Genomic DNA, 17519 nt, shown 5'->3' with positions numbered 1-17519 from the left:
CTTTATTTTATGTTCTTTTTCAGCAAATGTATACTGGGCTAATGCCCCCTACCTCCGACCCGGTGGAATAACAGCACATATTAGTTACATGTGCCACCCAATGCCTGGATTTTGCATGGACGCCCTCTTGACAGCATAAGATAAAGTTTTGTTGCTTATTTTTTTTAAATCTTAAAGGTATTAAGTCGTTAGTTATAACATCAAAATTGTCAATAATGTCACTGAACAACATTCTAATTGTCAGAAAGTCCTTTGAACAAAATTCCACTAAAAATCAACACCCGAATTTAGAGATGAACAAGCTGGCTTCAGGCAAGAAAGATCATGTGTAGACCAAATACTGTAAACACATTAATTTTTGCGGCGTACTAATTTTCGCTATTTTCGCGGTTGCCTAAAGAGCGCAATAAATAGTACCAACGAAAATATATTCACATTACCAAAGTCCTTTGACTGTTATAATCGTGGTTTCCACAATTTTGAATAAAAACATCATTGTGTAAGGGTCGTATCATTCAATGCAATCAAGTATGAATTTATACTAAGTCTATTATAAAAACGTATATGGTAAAAGCATGTGGGTTATAGTTTCTAAATTCATGATCTTGTTTACATAATGATTTATAACAATGACATTAGATCTAGAGTACCTGTCATATCAAAGTATAGATATAAATACTGTTAAAACATTTTATTCACAAAAAGACCCAAATGTAAGTGTCAAACACACACTACAGGTGATCACCGATAAAAGGTTACCGTTAAATACACACGCCGAGGACTGTCAATGAAAAGTTATCTGTAAACATGCAATTAACAGTAAAGTGTCAAAAGTTATCCTTCCAATTAGCTACGGCTTGGGCACTATGGAATTCCACAAAAGATTATCAAAGGTAATACACAATGGAACTATGACTGAATCATTCACTGTAACAATTGGTGTACGACAAAGTTATCTTCTCTCTCCTTTTCCTTTTCTTAATGGTAGTTGACTGGATCAGTAATACAGCCTACAAAGACCCAAAAGGCATTGGTTGAACCATTCCAGTATTAGAACGTTAATCAAGGGGAACACAATCCACTGACAACGACAAGACAAGGCAATAGACACACATAACAAAGAAAATAAAACTATCAAAATGACACGCACATGGTAACAAAAGTAAATTAGCAACCCCTACTCCACTGAATACTTGCAGCATGGATCGGTAGCTAGGGCAAGCGTCATCTGCTCAGGATGCTCATAGAATGTCATCCCCGGGGTACACAAATGAGGAAAAGTAATCTATGACACGGTTCTCGTGCTGCAAATTGATATACCGTAACGATCCACTAGTTCATGGTGACGACAATATTTTTTTGTAGTGATGACCTTAATGCAAACTTTGTTCAGTATGCTTAACTATAAGAAGTGTAGCTCTGTACAATACCTCTCGTACTTTTTGACAGCTCCGTCATAACGTATGGGTTGTGAAATAAAATGTTAATAAGCAGGTGTTGAAGGAATTTTGCAACGGATGAAAGGAAATTTGACGATAATAAATAAGAAGTCACTGTCTTTGTTGCATATCACAGTCATGAGTTTTCCCGCAATCTCTAAGGGTATGTTAAGATATGAGGCTTACTTAATAGTGTTTTTAGTATCTTTTCTCTCAAGTTCTTTGGGTAGATGCATGAATCTAGAATTGTTTAAACACAAAATGTAATCTATATTATGGAAACTAATATTAAATGTTCTTTCCAACCGATTGTCCCTATTTTGAATAAGATCAGCTATAACGGCAGCCTCATAAGGGTGAAGGAATATCTCAGCGAGTAACAAAGCACAATGTGTTCCCATTGGATTGCCGACCGTCTGATGGAAAATGCTTGCCCATAAAAAGAATCGCAGCACTTGAACAACATCTTCGGTATATTGTTTTTCACAAAGTGTGAAGAATCTCTGTCGTACTTATATTTATATTTTCCATCTTTCTTGGAGAAACAGCAATAAATGATGCTTTTGAGGCAGGATTTCAATTGAGTATGGAGAATAATAGTGTAAAGATTTGAAAAAATAATGTCATAATGCTACTATATTCCGATAATAATCGAGCACAAATTTATGGTTCTCAAACATGTCTTCATTATAGAGTGTGGTAGCAGTACTAAGTCTAGTTACTGTTAGCATTGATATAAACATTTTTTGTTGCTTTATCTGTTGGTACACAACATACTCTTCTCGTATAGTTGACAATGTTTTGGTTACATCAGTATCTTTGAAAAACGAGAGCACCCCAATTGTCAATAATGCCATTGAGCAACATAATGATTGTCGATGTTTGCAGTGAACAGGATTCTAATTGTCAATATTTAAAGTAAAGAAAGATATACGGTTGACAATAGTTCTTGTGAACAACGCACTAATTGTCAATGATTCCTATAAACAACATGCAAATGTCGATATTTCTAGTGAACAACACCCTTTCAATTATATATAGTCCCTGTACACAACATTTCAATTGATGCTATGCACTGAATGAAATAAAACAGATTGAACTAAGTGCACTGCCAAACAACTTTCAAATAAAGTATCAAAACAATAATTTATTGTTTAATTCGAAAAATGGCAACTTATAAAGCGAGTAAAGTTTAAAAGTAATACATCAATATAAAAATAATAGCAAAACAAAATCCTTTTTGTCGTGCGAATAGAAAAATGTCAATCATATATATAGTAAGCATGAATTGGTAGGGAATGATTAAGAGATATAAACCTATTAAACATCTAACATATCATTCTGTTTTGACGCAATGTACAATTTGGTTTATTAAAGCCTCACAAAAGTACTACTCTCGACCCAAGGTCTTCAAAGAATTTACTTCCTTTATTATCCTTTCAACAGAGTATTTAGATTGTTTTTATCTATTACTTGTAATTGCTTAGCAATATTGGTTGTCGTTTTGAGATATTTTCATTGCAAATAAGATAAAAGATTAGTTTGTAATATTTTCCTACAAAAGTGTACAACTTTTCTTCTTTTGCGGATGCCTAAAATAACCTGGACAAATAACAGCCTTGACTGCCTCTTCAAACACACTGTTTAAGCCTTCTTGTGTTTTTGAAGAACACTCTTTATACGAAACAGCTCGCACCCTATTTGCTAAGTTTTGTCCCTCTTGATACATCACAAATTCATCGTGTTTTGCTCGAGAATATTCTTCAATTGGACGTGTATCCAACTTCGTCCCGACTAACACAACTGGCGTATTCGGACAATGGTGTCTGATCTCTGGTATCCACTTCAATATAGGCAAGATAGCACAATTTATTAATATGTATGGATGAATATCAGTAAAGTGTAACACATCTGAATGTTATGACATGCTGGTTGCCCTAAGTGTTCGTATAACAATATCTATATCGTTGGAGAACCTGATGTAAATAACAAGATTTCATAAAGGTATCTATTAATTGCAGAAATATATATATTTGGCGTAAAAATAATAAAAAATTAATACAATAAAGTACTACTAGTCTGTCCGTAGTGCACAAACATTTTTTAATGATATTTTTTTACAATTATTTAACAATAATTATAAAATAAGCGAATTTTATCATGGGTTATGTTAATCGAGCTTTAATATGAATTTTACATACTGTTTTGTTTTGAAACCGAGTGATGTGAAACTACACGAAAACCACGTAAAATACACAGAATCGAATGTTTGTGTATACTAGCAAAACTCACTTTTTCTGTCACATTTACCCAACTTGGACGATGAGAAATAGAGAAACACACTAAAAAGACATCCTAAAAAGGTTCAAAATTATATGATTGATTCTTATATACTAAGATGAATATAACAAAACCTTACTTCAGAACGGATAATGCAACTAAATGTTAATTACGGACCGGGAACTTCTCAAAATAATAAATATGTAATATTAATTTAAATATTCATATACAAAAAATATGAATGAATCATTCGTGAATAGTATAGCAGAAACGTAAACATTAATGCATACATTCATTATATTTCAATTACAGGAACTTCTCGACGTGGATTCAGAAACAAATTTTTTGTTCAGTGTCTAGTTTTTATGTGTGTGTGTGTGTGTGTGTTGTTTTTTTTATCAAACATAATGGAACTTCTTCCATGAGATATATTGGAGGTATCTTTGATGTCAACCAAGTGCAATGTTAATCGTACTTTTCTTTTATTTGACCGATGATCCTTAATTGACCGTGATGTTCATTTAGAATTAATTACAAAAAAAAACTTAAATATCGAATATATAGAAAAATAAGGTAGAAAAATATTAACAAGATTTATCGAGTTTATTGTTTTGTATACTGTTTAGTTGATATGTTTTGTTTTTGATAACACTCATGAAAACGTTTTACTGTTACATTGACTTTTTTTACATGATCAAACATACATTGCAATGACCAATCAAGAATAATCAAAACACTACTATTTCAGTTGCAGCGAAATTATCGATAAAACTATCATGCAGTATCTACTGATAGTTAATACAACCAGTAATTAAGATAATGAAAACTATTTAGAGATACTCGCCATACAGGCTGCTTTATGCCTGACTGCGAAATGTTAAATGATTTGACTCTGACGTTAATATTTCTGCTTTTATCTAGAAGGGAATAAATAACAGATTCTACTAGAAGTGAATAGTAATGGTTTCTTCTAGAAGTGACTATGTTCGTTTTCAACTAGAAGAACAATTACATCAAATACCTACGGTTTGAGGATACGATAGTGGACGGAACCTGTCATAGTCTTCTTGTCCTGCTGTGTCCCATAGCCCTAACTCAATATGCTTATCATTTAATAATAGTGTAGTCTTGTAATTATCAAATCTGCAAGACAGAAAATCAAAATCTCAAATGATGGTATGTCTCGTTTAGGATGTAATGTAGCTTCTCGCCTTGATGTTACAGCAAAGATTTCGAGTTTTATTATCAGGTATAAAATCTTTGAACGAAACAACGAAGAGAACAACATAACATCATAAAAGGTCCACAAGTACACAAAGAAAAACGAAAATCACAAACCTACTAAAAATCTCATCATTTTTTTCTATATACATCAGTTGTGTATATTAAGCCATAAGAAATGATTTGGTTTTATTCTATGGAACATCCGACTACGATCAATAAAATTATGGTAGACATATGAAGAAAGGACTTTTGTCTCTACGACAAAGAAGAGTTGCATCATTCCAATGCACATGAGTTCCATTCCCGCTCATCTGGTATTTTAGTTTGGTTCGTTCTGTCCATTAGTGTGTGTGTACGTTTTAGTTCCTTTGAGTTTTGCATCTTGATGTGCGTCCATTTGTTTTGTTTCCATTATTTCTCCTCGTTTTACGTTCAGTATTGCTTATTTTTATTTAATTCTAAAGTTTTAAATTGAGAATAAGACAGCTGATAATCTCATGGAGATCACCCGTTAGAGAACATATGCCCTTGTTTGCTGCTAAATTTTGTTTTCAACTGAACTAAGAACGTCAACATTTGTGCTTGTTCTTTTTTACCTTCCTAAATGAGAAGAAATTTGCACTTGATGGTCTTAATATGTTTGGAGAACCAGAGTAGTTTATTTAGTTTTATTTCCCTGTGTGTTTCTGATTACATGTTGTACGTCATTATTTCCTTGACCTAATATTTGTTCTTTCTGTTTCTAGATTCAAAAAATGTGTCACATGTGATTTCACTTGATTTCACTGAAATTGTCAAATACTGTTTCTGTTTAACATCATTCTGTAACCTACACAGTTAGGCACTATCTCAATTTATCTGTAATATCCCTCCCTTTCTTTCATACATAACTTACATAGTTGGCACATATTCTTCCCTAAAGCTATTGGTTGAGTAACACATCAGTAAACACGTCTTTCCCACATTTCTGAAAAGCAAATTGTAACTCATGAAAGTTAATCAAAATGGTTTTTTTCAAACTATCAGTAATTAATCTTGCGATTTTATATATGTTATTTAAATTGGATGTAATGAAAACCAGGGAGTAACATGTCCAAGGTCCGCGAGCGTTTAACATTATAGATACATCCTAGAATCGTCTGTTGACACTTTAAAATTTTTTTTAAACCAGTCAATTTGTTTTAAAACTGTCAGGAAATATTACAGAACAGCTTAATGGACGTAAAACTTATTTCTTTTATGACCTGAACTTAATGATTTTTTATTAAAAACTAGCTGATCATAACGATGGAGCAGTGTAGCGAATAGTCGTCACATTCTGAGACGTTACCTATATATATATATTGGTAAAAATTGGTATATATATATATATATACAATCCTTTAGACTTCTATCATTTTTAATTGTTTGTGCTGCATCGATGATCCGATACCCATTAAGTTTGCTGGTTGGCAGATTTTACCACGACTTTCAAAGTATACGGTTTTATAGGCTACTGCTTGATAAAACACATAAACTGCAATATTTACATGATCGGTATATTTTTTTTTATTTTCATACTATATAAACACTAAGTATATATCCCAAGTTTAGGATCCTTAGATTGCATCTTAAAATTATTTACGCTTTATTTTTTTAAATATGAAAATTAAGAATATCTGCAAACGAAACACAAAATAATAAGAAACAAATACATCATTTGACTTACCCATCACCGACTACAACACATTTTATATGTTGCATCCTAATTTTAACGACGTAGTTCTTCCATCCTTAATTACACAAAGATTGTCAATCCCGTAGTGTATACACCGTCTAGTTGTTCATTAAAACTTAACTTAGTTGTAGTTTAGCTTCCTGACATTAAGTAGCAATTCATTACGTGGTTTTAGTTCCTTGATTTGAGCGAAGTTCGCGTCTTCAATATTAGACACAGTTCTGCTTATGACACTTTAAGTTTAGTAACACTTTTTTAAAATATCCATTTACAACGTTTTGGATATACATGTATATGAAAAGCTGATCCGTTTTAGAATGTTTTCGATGACAAGAAACCTTGAACATTAGTTTTACTTCCGTCATCGATTATTTCAAGGAAGATGGACATGACCTTTCATTTTGAATATGCTAGCTACCAAGTATATACTTCGAAAATGAATTGGTGGAAATTTGAAATCAATACATTTTTGGGGGATGGGGGAAATTGATATGATATTGATTTCCTGAAAACAAAGCATTATTTTGTTTCGTGGTAAATGTACGTGACACGAGCTTTGTTATGTATTTATATCAGAATAAAATATTGTGTAAAATTCAGCAGGGTCAACACATGCACAAGTGTATGTTCATAAAGTTGGGTAAAACAAATTACGCTGAACAACTTAACAACAAAAAGTATTTAACCTAGGTGAAGTGACCAAAATGGGGAACGGATTGTTGTACCTTTTTTAATGGATTTTCAAGATAATTTTTTTCCTAGATTAGTTGCAACCCAACAAAAGCAAGATGATGGATATTTTCAACAATGCAAAACATTAATATAAGTACCTCCTGTTAGATATATTAATAAATGTGTTTAAAGAGTAATCAAGGGAACCAAGGTTACAGCGGTAATCAAAAGAATTTAATCCAGGGACAAAGACCAGACATGGAAAACAGACACACACAACAAAGAACACAAAGCAACTAAAATCATACATACAAAGTTACAAAAGTAAATGAGTATGGACCAGGTGCACCGGTAGGGTAAGCGTCCTCTGCTTTTCTAGAAACACCCACCGAGTTGCTCATCAAAAGTCAAGTCCGGGGTAGACAAACGAGGAAAGGAAAACCATGACCTGTTGAATAAATCAGTTTTCATGGTGCTGATGGATACACCATAACGATCCACGAGTTCATGATGACGACCATAAAACTTCTGTAGTGATGACTTCAATCTTGTAGCAACATAACCCTGTTCCACAAGCCTATTTGTTAGAGTTCTATTGCGATACAAAAAGTCTGCGTAGTTTCGGCAAGCTCTGGCATAACGTATGAGTTGTGATATGAACACTCCATACGCAGGAGCCGAAGGGATGTTGCCACAGATGAAAGGAAAATTGACAATTCTGAATGAAAAGTCATCACGTTTGTCGTAAAGTTTTGTCAATAGTTTTCCTTTACCATCGATTTCTAAGTGTAGGTCAAGATATGAGGCTGACTTCACAGTGTCTGTAGTATCCTTTATCTCAAGTTCTTTTGGGTAGATGCGATGTATCAAATCCCCGAAATTAGGATTGTTTAAAGATAACACGTCATCTATATAGCGGAAACTGAGATTGAAGGATCTAGCCAAACAATATTCTTTCTTTCTGATCAGATCAGCTATAAAGTCAGCCTCATAAGAGTGAAGGAATAGGTCAGCTAGTAGAGGGACACAATTTGTTCCCATTGGAATGCCGACTGTTTGTTGAAAAACACGTCCACCACACTGGACAAATATGTTGTCGATTAAAAATTCCAGCATTTTGTAAACATCTTCCTCTGTATATTTGGAAGATGATTTGGAATTATTTCTTACAAAGTATGAGGAATCTCTACCAAGAACTATATATTTGTATCTAGGTGTACCATCTTTTTTGGAAAAAAACGATGTGTAATGTTTTTAAGTGGGGATTTCAACTGAGTATGGGGAATAGAGGTATACAGTGTTGAAAAACCATAGGTTTTAATGCTATTATATTCAGATAATAGTCTTGAACTGATTGTCTCCAAAAGATCTTTTGAATTTTTCAGGATCCACATTGAATTAATACCACTACGGGAGTAACAAGTGTTGTGGTAAGACTGTAGACCCTCTTTGACAGTTGTGAGTATAGAAGTTAAAAGTTTTGAAAGAGGTTTGGTGGTACATTTTGCAGATCCGGCTATGAAACGTTGTTTGTATGGATTCTTTAGGAATCCACTACATAGACGGTAAATCACAATCATTGTCCTTGGTAGAGAGACTAAAAGAGGATAGCGCAGATTTATGGTTTTCCACAATCTCTTCTTTGGAAAGAGTGGTAGCAGTGTAGGTCTTATCACTGCTATTATTTTGTACGTCTACCTCTGATAATAAACATTGGATATAAAACGTTTTGCAGACAAAAACAATGTTGTTTTGGGCTTTGTCTGCTGGTACGACAACATATTTGTCATGTATAGTAGACAATGTTTTTGCTACATCGGGGTCTTTGAAAACTGATGTAGCCTTGGCACTCATTGACCTACCTAAAACTTTCATTCATTTCAAAATTAAAGACATCACGGCCTTCAACCACTCTGACAGAGAATCAATGTCTTCTTGTTCTCGTTTTATCCATTTTCTTGCATAGTCCTCGACGGCATCCATAAGAACTTTAAAGTTATAATTCCAATTTATGGAGCGTGGTGAGAAGTGAGAAGTGTCATAAAATACCTTGCTTTCTTACATGTTTAGCGTTCTTTTTAAATATCTAAAACGTTTGATAGTCCTAAAGAACAAAACTTATATTTTCTAAATCCCAATCTTTAGTAACTTAATCTATCGCGTTAAGTAGATATTGTGTCATCGGAATTTTTATTCTGATAACAGTGCACAGATTTGACATAAAACTAATAAACGCATAAAGCATAGAGCCGAAGGAAAACGCAAAGCCGTTTTGATGATTTTCACAGATTAAAGTCGGATTTCTATCAATTTCAATCATGTTTTTTTGCCAAGTCAGTGCACTGCTATCGCTTTATACTTCAATAAATATTTAAAAGAAATATGATGTTTTTTTTTAAGTTTTCTTTCGAAACGAGTCACATACTGGTAACTTAAAAAGACTGACGTATGTGACTTCACAACAGGAAGTAATACATTTGTCAATGACCGTATACCTAATTTATAAGTATGCAGTTAGGCGTTTGGACTGCTCAGATATAAATAAATATACAAAGGGCAAGGTTCTACATGAAACTCTCTTCTTTATCCAAATGCATTGTCATCCCGGTGGGGTTGTTGTCTCTGAGATATACACCATACCTATTCTCGTGATATATAAAGAGGTTGTTGAAATGTCTTTTTAATGCCATTTCTTTTATACGAAGTAATGATTTCATATGGTTTTTTCGTAATCGTTCTAACGATGCCTATATACTTTTAATGTTAAATTATACAAATCCTCAAGGTACGATACATGTACACCGTTCTTTTTTGTATTTGATGGTAACAAGCCATCTATATTTATTTTCAAATGTACAAACTGAGGATAGGACATAAGGCCCTTGAATAATAAGTTTATTAGAAACATCCGTAATGTGTCCTCTCTCTGTTCTTCACATAACATCCTCTAAGAGCGAAAAGGTTCCAAATATCATCACAACACAAAACAGTTAGAGGTGCTGGTCTGTATCTTTTCACTAGTGACAATTCGAATGACCTCTTCTATCACCGACTTAACCCCGTCCCCACTTTTTGGTGAGCATTCCATATACTTCACCGCCTTAATTCGTTCAGCCATTTCTATTCCTTGTTTATATGAAATCAATTTTTCCCTTTGCATGCCATCGTCTGTGCGATTTTCACCACACTTATATCGTAAGTCAGTTTTAATACCTATAAGAACTACTGGTGTATCTGGGTTGAATTGTTGCATTTCTGGTAAAATCTTAATAAAACAAAAAATAATTATAATTAGCAGGATCTTTAGATTTTGTAAATGTTAAGTATTACATAAATTCAGTATTACAACTGAAAGAATAATCAAGGGAACCAAGATTCTGAAGGACATCAAAAGAATGCAATCCACGGAGACAAACCAGACATGGAAAACAGACACACACAACAAAGAACACAAAACAACCAAAACAACACATACAAAGCAACAATAGTGAACGATCGATTATTTTTACAAATATATTGGATTCTGAAAAATTAGTATGTCAGTCGATCGATTATTTGCGACTTAACAATAAACCTAGTAAGTATTTGGTAGCCCATTTTTGCGTTAAGATAGCATCTCGATAAGCCTTTCCTGTCAGGACACTACCGGAATATGTCTTGTTTTTTGTGCTTTTACCTAAACATGGTATATTTGAAAATCTACCAAGGGTGCTGGATTAAAACTGTTAATTTAATGTCAGAGATCGTTGTAATGCCTGCTGGTCTACAAACGTAATATTCTTAACATAATGCCTTATTTTTTAGTTGAAGTCAAGTACGGCGATAAGTCGTTGTTCGTTGAAATTAAGTATAGAGTTTTATTCTGAAATCTTGTCTTAATCACGAAATTCTAATTAGCATACATTTTCCTCAATCTTCTTATAACTGTTCTCATCATTTATGGCGAAACACATCAGAAATGCATCCTACAAAAGATTACATACAGACTGCATGAGATTCTTACCTGAAAAAGTGTATTATTTTATCTGTATGTACTAACAATACATGACATGCTGCAATTTAAGAATATTTTTTTACTGAAAAGTTGTTAAATGCATGCATCCTCTTGGGAGAATAAAATTGTGAATGGACGATTGAATGTACAATGAAATAAAAACTGATCGTGACCTCTGCAATGTTTAATGGAATTGGATGAATTAAATGTACTAATCATGTATAGTTAACTGGTGTATGTGTTTTTCTACCAATTATTTTATTACCTTCTGAAACACATTTTTGTACCGTTTGCCTTATGTAACTATCTGACACTTACTGTGAGTAGGTAAGAGAAAGGCCGGAAATCATCTAGCTCATGATCATTGCTAGTATCCCATAGTGTAAGATCCACCTTGTCGGAAAGGTACGGAAGCGAAGTCTTGAAATCAAAACTGTGAAATGCAACAACTTTATTAGTTTTTTTCTGAAAATGATGATGAGAAATGCATTTGTTTATAATTATTTCAATTCTCACTTAAGACTGAGCATGGTGCATAAACAAAATACCGAATTTCATCAAACAAATTATGAGCTACATGTACAATTTATCATGTAAAAAAAAATTGTGCCTATTTTGAACAAAAGTCATGATGAACTTTCATCCTGCGTATCCACACTCTCTGCTCTTAATAATGTCTCGGTTGCACTTATTTTTTTAAGTTGCTGTGTGTCTTTTAGTTAATTTGTATTATTAATGATGTTTTGTCTGCTCTGGGCCTAAACTTTGTTCTCGGGTTATGAATATTCCGTTTCTTTTTAAACATAAAGCATTTGCTTTTACTTTCAACATAAAACGCCATGAATAGAAAAAAGTGTGCTCGACCTATCGTAGCGAGTTAAAAAGAATGAGTAAGTTAAACGGCTGTGATAAACTTACATCGGCGGAACTGAAGCATCTTCGAAAGAACCATAAGCAAAAGACAGGATCAACGAAGTCTTCCCAACCTTGCTGAAATTGAATAAAGATAACAGTTATAAACAGTATTGTATGGTTATTTGTTTTATTATATTATCCAAGTGTACAGAGTTCTGTAAGGTATCAATCACATTAAATGAAACTTATTACTTTGCAACTTGAAATACAACAACTGTTGAAAGTTTAAGACATCACAACATTTACATCCTTTTTCTATAACAATAATCGATTAGTTGAATAATCTATCTGATGTAACAGTTACTGCAACATCTTTTATGCCTTTAAGTCAGCTCTAAATGAAGAAAACTGGAACTATTATCAATTTATTAGTTCATGTTAATTTCCGCACACCTATATCAATTATCAAGTATAAGTTTATCATGTACATATATTATTAAGCGACGAGAAATATGATGTTGAGGCGTATACAGACGCCATTTGGGGCTTATTTGCTTGCCCGAAGAAAAAGGTACAAGGTAAAACGTTTTATTAAACGGTTTCATACCTTTGTACAGTAAAATCAACTATATACGTACACTAATGTACAATATAATACAAGATGAACAGCTTTACTCGTACTCAACTCAGTTTATTATTACGTTTTGAATATATTTTACTGATGATATCTAAACAATTGTATTAAAGATAATGTTTAAAAGCTTATGAATTATGTGACACAGTTCATTACAATATTGCAAGAAAACTATTTGACTGACCTTTCACCAAGCAAAACACATTTCACCCTATGCATATCCAGTGTAAACTACAAGTACATAAATCACAGCATTCTTAAACGCTAAAACATGAGTGTTGCTACCGACCCGGATATACACACATCTAGGATAATGTTGTAAATACTTCTTGAAAAGATTAATTGTTGCATGTACAAGTATATTAAGGTCACGGTGAATATATAGTTAGACCATCATTAGAAAGTCATTTGTTGCGATTTCGTCTTTCCGGGTATTGGTACAACTAATTTCATTTTTGTTCACGATGAATAAAAAAAAATATATAATTGATAAAAAGTGGGTTTTTTCTACTATTTTGTTTTTGTGAATGAAAGGTATGCACGCAACTCTCGCTTGTGGACAATGACAATGCACAATATTATGAAATCCAAAAATGCTTAAAATTGTATTCTGATTACATTTGTAATTTATTTCTACAAAGACTTTTTAATTAGAATGAGAATGCAACTGCTTTCAGTAAATCAAGTGTTTTTAAACCTGCTATGGCAATTATCGTTTTATTACACTTTATGTTTAATGAAATGAAATGAAATCAAGTAATGCATGAGATGAGTAGTTTGGAACATTTTATGATATTATAGCAATTTGAAATAGAGTGATGTTGATTTCAATACAAATCCAGCTAGGCTACTGAGCAATTTAAAAAGCTCTCTAGGAAGAATTCTGTCCTAAATTCTACAAATGTGTCTTACTTTATTGCAACAGATCGTCTGTGTACTCTCTTGGATGTTGTCAGACGAATTTATTTATACCTTTGGATTAAGCCATATAAATCTTTTCTGGGTATATTTGTTTTCGTATCTGATATCATATCCTGTAATAGGAAGTCTAAATCAGGAACCAAAATATTAAAATATTTCTATTCAAAATAGATAGTAATATTATAAGATGTATGGCATTATTGTCTCTAAAAAAAGCAGACGACTTAAATTATGTTCAAATTGTGCTTTAAAATAAATTTGGGTTTAGACGTTGGTTTGATTGTTATTTATTTTGGTACATTTTTTCTTAAGGAGGGGTTTTCTTTATTCCAAGTGTTACTTGTAGAATGTGTCGTTTTTATGCAATGTTTAAAAAAAATACGCATTTGAACTCACAAAAAGAAGCTAACAATAAAAAAGACAAACAAGTGTGAAATAGTAGAGTTCTACATTAACTTGAATTTACATAAAATCAGCTTTAAGAAATATGACTTGGGAAAAACACGGGTTCTATCTCCACTAAAAGAACGAAGGGATTGGAACAATAAAATCATAAACGTGTAGTATGCCTTTATTGTGTAACAAACAAAAGCAATAAAGGTGTAGATTGAAATAAAAATGATATGCAGATATTACAAAGAGATTGAGCTCTTTAACTAGAGGTTAAACTTTTCACTATTTATATCATATGTAGATGGTGAGATGTGTTTGTCTAACAATTCGAGAAAGTGCATATTAACTGATACAGCAAATTTTTCACATTCTCGTGTGACTATATAATACAGACGAAAGTATTTACAACCAAAATAAAAATCAAATAAATAGAAAGAGTAATCAAGGGAACCAAGGTTATAGCGGTAATCAAAAGAATGTAATCCAGGGACACAAATTTCTGATGAGTATGTTTTTGATCCAATGTTTCAATTTCCAACTATTGAGAAAATTAAGTCAAAATCACCAACAGAACTGTGGACTAAGACAGATCTGAAAAGCAAGACACAATGTTAGCAATTCACTGAACATAACATATTAGTTTTCAAATCATTAATTCATTGTGTTTCGGACAGATCGACAATGTAAAAACAGTACAGACTGCGGTGGCGTTGTGATATATGTAAACCAGAACTTCGCTTTACACAATTCGGCATTTTCTAGGTTTTTTCACCTTTTTTGTTGGTATCAACACAGCTCTTATAGCAGCATCGAACACTTCCTTGATCCCTTTCTGGGATTTAGCGGAACATTCCATGTACTTAATAGCACCAATTTTGTTCGCTAATACAAGTCCTTGATTATACGTCACATATGGAGATTTGGAAGATATCTTCTCTTGTGTACAGTCTTTTTTCTCTTTAATGTCTAACTTTGTTCCAACTAATATCATTGGAATGTCTGGACAATGATGACGAACTTCTGGATACCACTGAAACGATAACATTTGCCTAAACCCGGTTGAAGTAATGTAATGTGAAAGACTAACACTTTACTAGTAAATGATTCCAAAGTGTTTTATCATTTATTATTTGTTAAGATTGTATTTTAGATTACTCTAGACTCCCAATTTGTCTATTATCAAGGTTTCATTTAACTACTAGGATTTATTAAGATTCTGAATTCTTAAGTTTTTTTTTAACTTTAATCATTTCAGTGAGGCATTTGATATCATATTGTTTATGTTACCTTCTGTTCAATATTCTGTAAACTTGTTACACTGTCAACAGAAAAACATACTAGGAAAACGTCCTGAAATTAAAACAACAACATTATACTACATTTTTTTAAATCGTCCATTTTTGTTTGACAAATATGATAATACGATTAAGAGAATAAAAATAAACATGACAAATCTATTCTTCTAATGAGCATGTTTCACTCGGATCAATTCTTGCTTTTTTTTTTGTTGAATACTGCAACCATCATGAAAGTAAATGTCTAATTACCCAATGGTAAAATTGCAACTGTTGCAATTATTTAGAGAAAACAAAATTTGCATAAAACAAATACATGAATTGAATATTTCCCCTTCTTTTAAGTTGAATTAAATTAAGTCTAGGTATGTTACCTATTTATGCTTTCGATGTAACTAAGTAGTATATATGGGTGGTAAAAGTTTTAAAAATGAGCATTATAATAAAAGTAGAAACCTTGGAATCTTACTACTTAAGACGTTTAAATGAGTTAAATGAAGAAAAGTATAAAAGAGGGCCAAAATTAAAAGCACAGTTGTGGAAGATATAAACCATCTCGACTCGTATCAACAAATTTCAAAAGTACTTTAATCTACAATAAGTTAATTTAATAGTCCGTGTGATTAAAGTATGAATTATAACCCTATGCCTAACAGGGCCGTTTGACCAGACCTATCAGTATATCAATCGAGAAAAGTGTGTCTTTCAATTGTCAATAAGTTGGAATTATTAGTAAGCTCAACTACGACTTTAACGGATGTGTTTCTGTATGTGTACACTGCCAAAGTATACAGTAAGTACATCTTAGAGTCATCCGACAGATTTTGTACTAGACTAACCTGTTTTAAAGATGCAAAATATAGCTGAATTTCACGGCTTTATTTTGATCATGATACTTACTGTTAGTGGATACGACAAGGGTCGTATTCGGTCATAATCTTCTTGTCCTGCAGTATCCCATAGACATAACTGGATAAGAGTGCTGTTTACCCTAACGTTGGCTGCGTAATTGTCAAAACTGAAATTATTCGTATAATCTATTATATGAAGTTTGTAGACAAGTGTAGTTCTTAGTTTCCCTTTTATGTAATAAAGGGTTCCAATCGAAGTATAATAAAGACATAAATCAGTCGATGCGTTTGTTCCCATTTGGAAATACCAAAGTCATAGTGTGATATATGACAAGACATATGAATAAAAGGAAAATATATAAGGAAATCTTAATTCGTAGATTTAAATCAAATAGATTTGATGTCATAAATTATGACCAAAAGTTCATATATAATACAAACGAATGAAAATTTTATTACATGAGATTGTTTTGACCATTTGAAATCCTGTATTAAATAAGTAACAAATATATGTTGTATGTTATTTATTTGACGTGTAGGTAACATAAACAAAAACAAAAAACAAGAATTTGATAATAATACATACACAGTTGGAACATATTCTCCTGGAAATGTATTGCTTGTGTAGCTCATTAATAGACACGTCTTTCCAACAGCTCTGAAAATTTGTGTTTAAAACTATGACTAAAACGTTTACATCAAATTTCAAATCAATTTTATATATCTTTCTATGATTATTCACAAAGAGCTAAAATTTTGTTGTTTTGAAGTAAACAAAATTAGCAAGATTCGTTCAGTTGGTGAAGCCATTAAAGCTGTGGAAGTAAAATCAAGGGAAGTAATTAGAAAAGTAACCAGGCAAGTGAACCGTAACAGTTGTCAACAGTACAATGACATACAACTGACGTTGACTTGCCCAATATTTTTTGATCAACTACTTTTTAGTCAACATTTTTATAAGCAATTTTTAAAAAGTTAAACCAAATTTAATACTTCAAAGTTAAAATAAAAATAACATTATAGTTTAGAGAGAGAAAAAAAAAGAAACAATTATTCATATATTTGTAATAGCTTTAAAATAATAATAAAAACAATGAATTTTTACAGACTTATTGAATAAAAGTTCACATACCCGTCTCCTACAACAACACATTTTATACTTTGCATCTTTAAGTTTTACCTTTCTTAATATAATAAATTATAAGCATGGAATTGTCCACTTTATATAGGCATTCCACGAAGCT

The 17519-nt window shown here is 32.3% G+C and overlaps 3 protein-coding genes across 5 annotated transcripts; all 3 read right to left on the bottom strand.

The window, feature by feature from the left end:
• Positions 1-2580: 2580 nt before the first annotated feature.
• Positions 2581-7016, bottom strand: LOC148618987 (ras-related C3 botulinum toxin substrate 2-like). Of its 2 annotated transcripts, XM_088578455.1 has the most exons (5): positions 6652-7011; positions 5839-5910; positions 4745-4862; positions 3732-3794; positions 2581-3282 (listed from the first exon to the last, which is right to left on the bottom strand). In XM_088578455.1, the coding sequence occupies exons 1-5, from the start codon at positions 6684-6686 to the stop codon at positions 2995-2997; spliced, it is 576 nt and encodes a 191-aa protein (XP_088434581.1). In that variant the 5' UTR covers positions 6687-7011; the 3' UTR covers positions 2581-2994. The 2 variants fall into 2 exon arrangements, with proteins under 2 accessions (XP_088434581.1, XP_088434582.1); XM_088578456.1 differs by lacking the exon at positions 3732-3794 and having other exon boundaries at positions 6652-7016.
• Positions 7017-10099: 3083 nt separating this feature from the next.
• On the bottom strand, positions 10100-14159 carry LOC148618986 (ras-related protein ced-10-like). Of its 2 annotated transcripts, XM_088578454.1 has the most exons (6): positions 13728-14159; positions 13000-13046; positions 12245-12316; positions 11645-11759; positions 11235-11297; positions 10100-10597 (listed from the first exon to the last, which is right to left on the bottom strand). In XM_088578454.1, exons 2-6 carry the CDS (start codon positions 13032-13034, stop codon positions 10307-10309), a joined length of 576 nt encoding a protein of 191 aa, XP_088434580.1. In that variant the 5' UTR covers positions 13035-13046; positions 13728-14159; the 3' UTR covers positions 10100-10306. The 2 variants fall into 2 exon arrangements, with proteins under 2 accessions (XP_088434580.1, XP_088434579.1); XM_088578453.1 differs by lacking the exon at positions 13728-14159 and having other exon boundaries at positions 13000-13634.
• A 132-nt stretch (positions 14160-14291) lies between these two features.
• LOC148618985 (ras-related C3 botulinum toxin substrate 1-like) lies at positions 14292-17519 on the bottom strand. Its single transcript, XM_088578451.1, has 5 exons — positions 17408-17519; positions 16862-16933; positions 16325-16442; positions 15417-15479; positions 14292-15159 (listed from the first exon to the last, which is right to left on the bottom strand). The coding sequence occupies exons 1-5, from the start codon at positions 17440-17442 to the stop codon at positions 14869-14871; spliced, it is 579 nt and encodes a 192-aa protein (XP_088434577.1). The 5' UTR covers positions 17443-17519; the 3' UTR covers positions 14292-14868.

This window comes from Perna viridis, chromosome 4 (assembly GCF_037379345.1).
Source record: "Perna viridis isolate PV_CMFRI_1.1 ecotype Kerala chromosome 4, ASM3737934v1, whole genome shotgun sequence".
Classification (NCBI taxonomy): domain Eukaryota; kingdom Metazoa; phylum Mollusca; class Bivalvia; order Mytilida; family Mytilidae; genus Perna; species Perna viridis.
This window is presented reverse-complemented; position numbering and strand designations above follow the sequence as displayed.

What these genes read in the sequence shown, in the direction of transcription:
- LOC148618987 (XM_088578455.1), bottom strand. Translation starts at nt 6,686, where the DNA reads ATGCAACATATAAAATGTGTTGTAGTCGGTGATGG. An exon ending in GAAGAATATGTGCCAACTAT is followed by an intron (nt 4,863 to 5,838) that starts GTAAGTTATGTA and finishes TCTGTCTTGCAG; the next exon opens with ATTTGATAATTACAAGACTA. An exon ending in GGGTAAATGTGACAGAAAAA is followed by an intron (nt 3,283 to 3,731) that starts GTGAGTTTTGCT and finishes CCTATATTGAAG; the next exon opens with TGGATACCAGAGATCAGACA.
- LOC148618986 (XM_088578454.1), bottom strand. Translation starts at nt 13,034, where the DNA reads ATGCATAGGGTGAAATGTGTTTTGCTTGGTGAAAG. An exon ending in TGTGTTTTGCTTGGTGAAAG is followed by an intron (nt 12,317 to 12,999) that starts GTCAGTCAAATA and finishes ATTCAATTTCAG; the next exon opens with CAAGGTTGGGAAGACTTCGT. An exon ending in CTTTCTCTTACCTACTCACA is followed by an intron (nt 11,298 to 11,644) that starts GTAAGTGTCAGA and finishes AATCTTTTGTAG; the next exon opens with GATGCATTTCTGATGTGTTT.
- LOC148618985 (XM_088578451.1), bottom strand. Translation starts at nt 17,442, where the DNA reads ATGCAAAGTATAAAATGTGTTGTTGTAGGAGACGG. An exon ending in TGTGTTGTTGTAGGAGACGG is followed by an intron (nt 16,934 to 17,407) that starts GTATGTGAACTT and finishes ACAAATTTTCAG; the next exon opens with AGCTGTTGGAAAGACGTGTC. An exon ending in CCTTGTCGTATCCACTAACA is followed by an intron (nt 15,480 to 16,324) that starts GTAAGTATCATG and finishes TTTTAATTTCAG; the next exon opens with GACGTTTTCCTAGTATGTTT.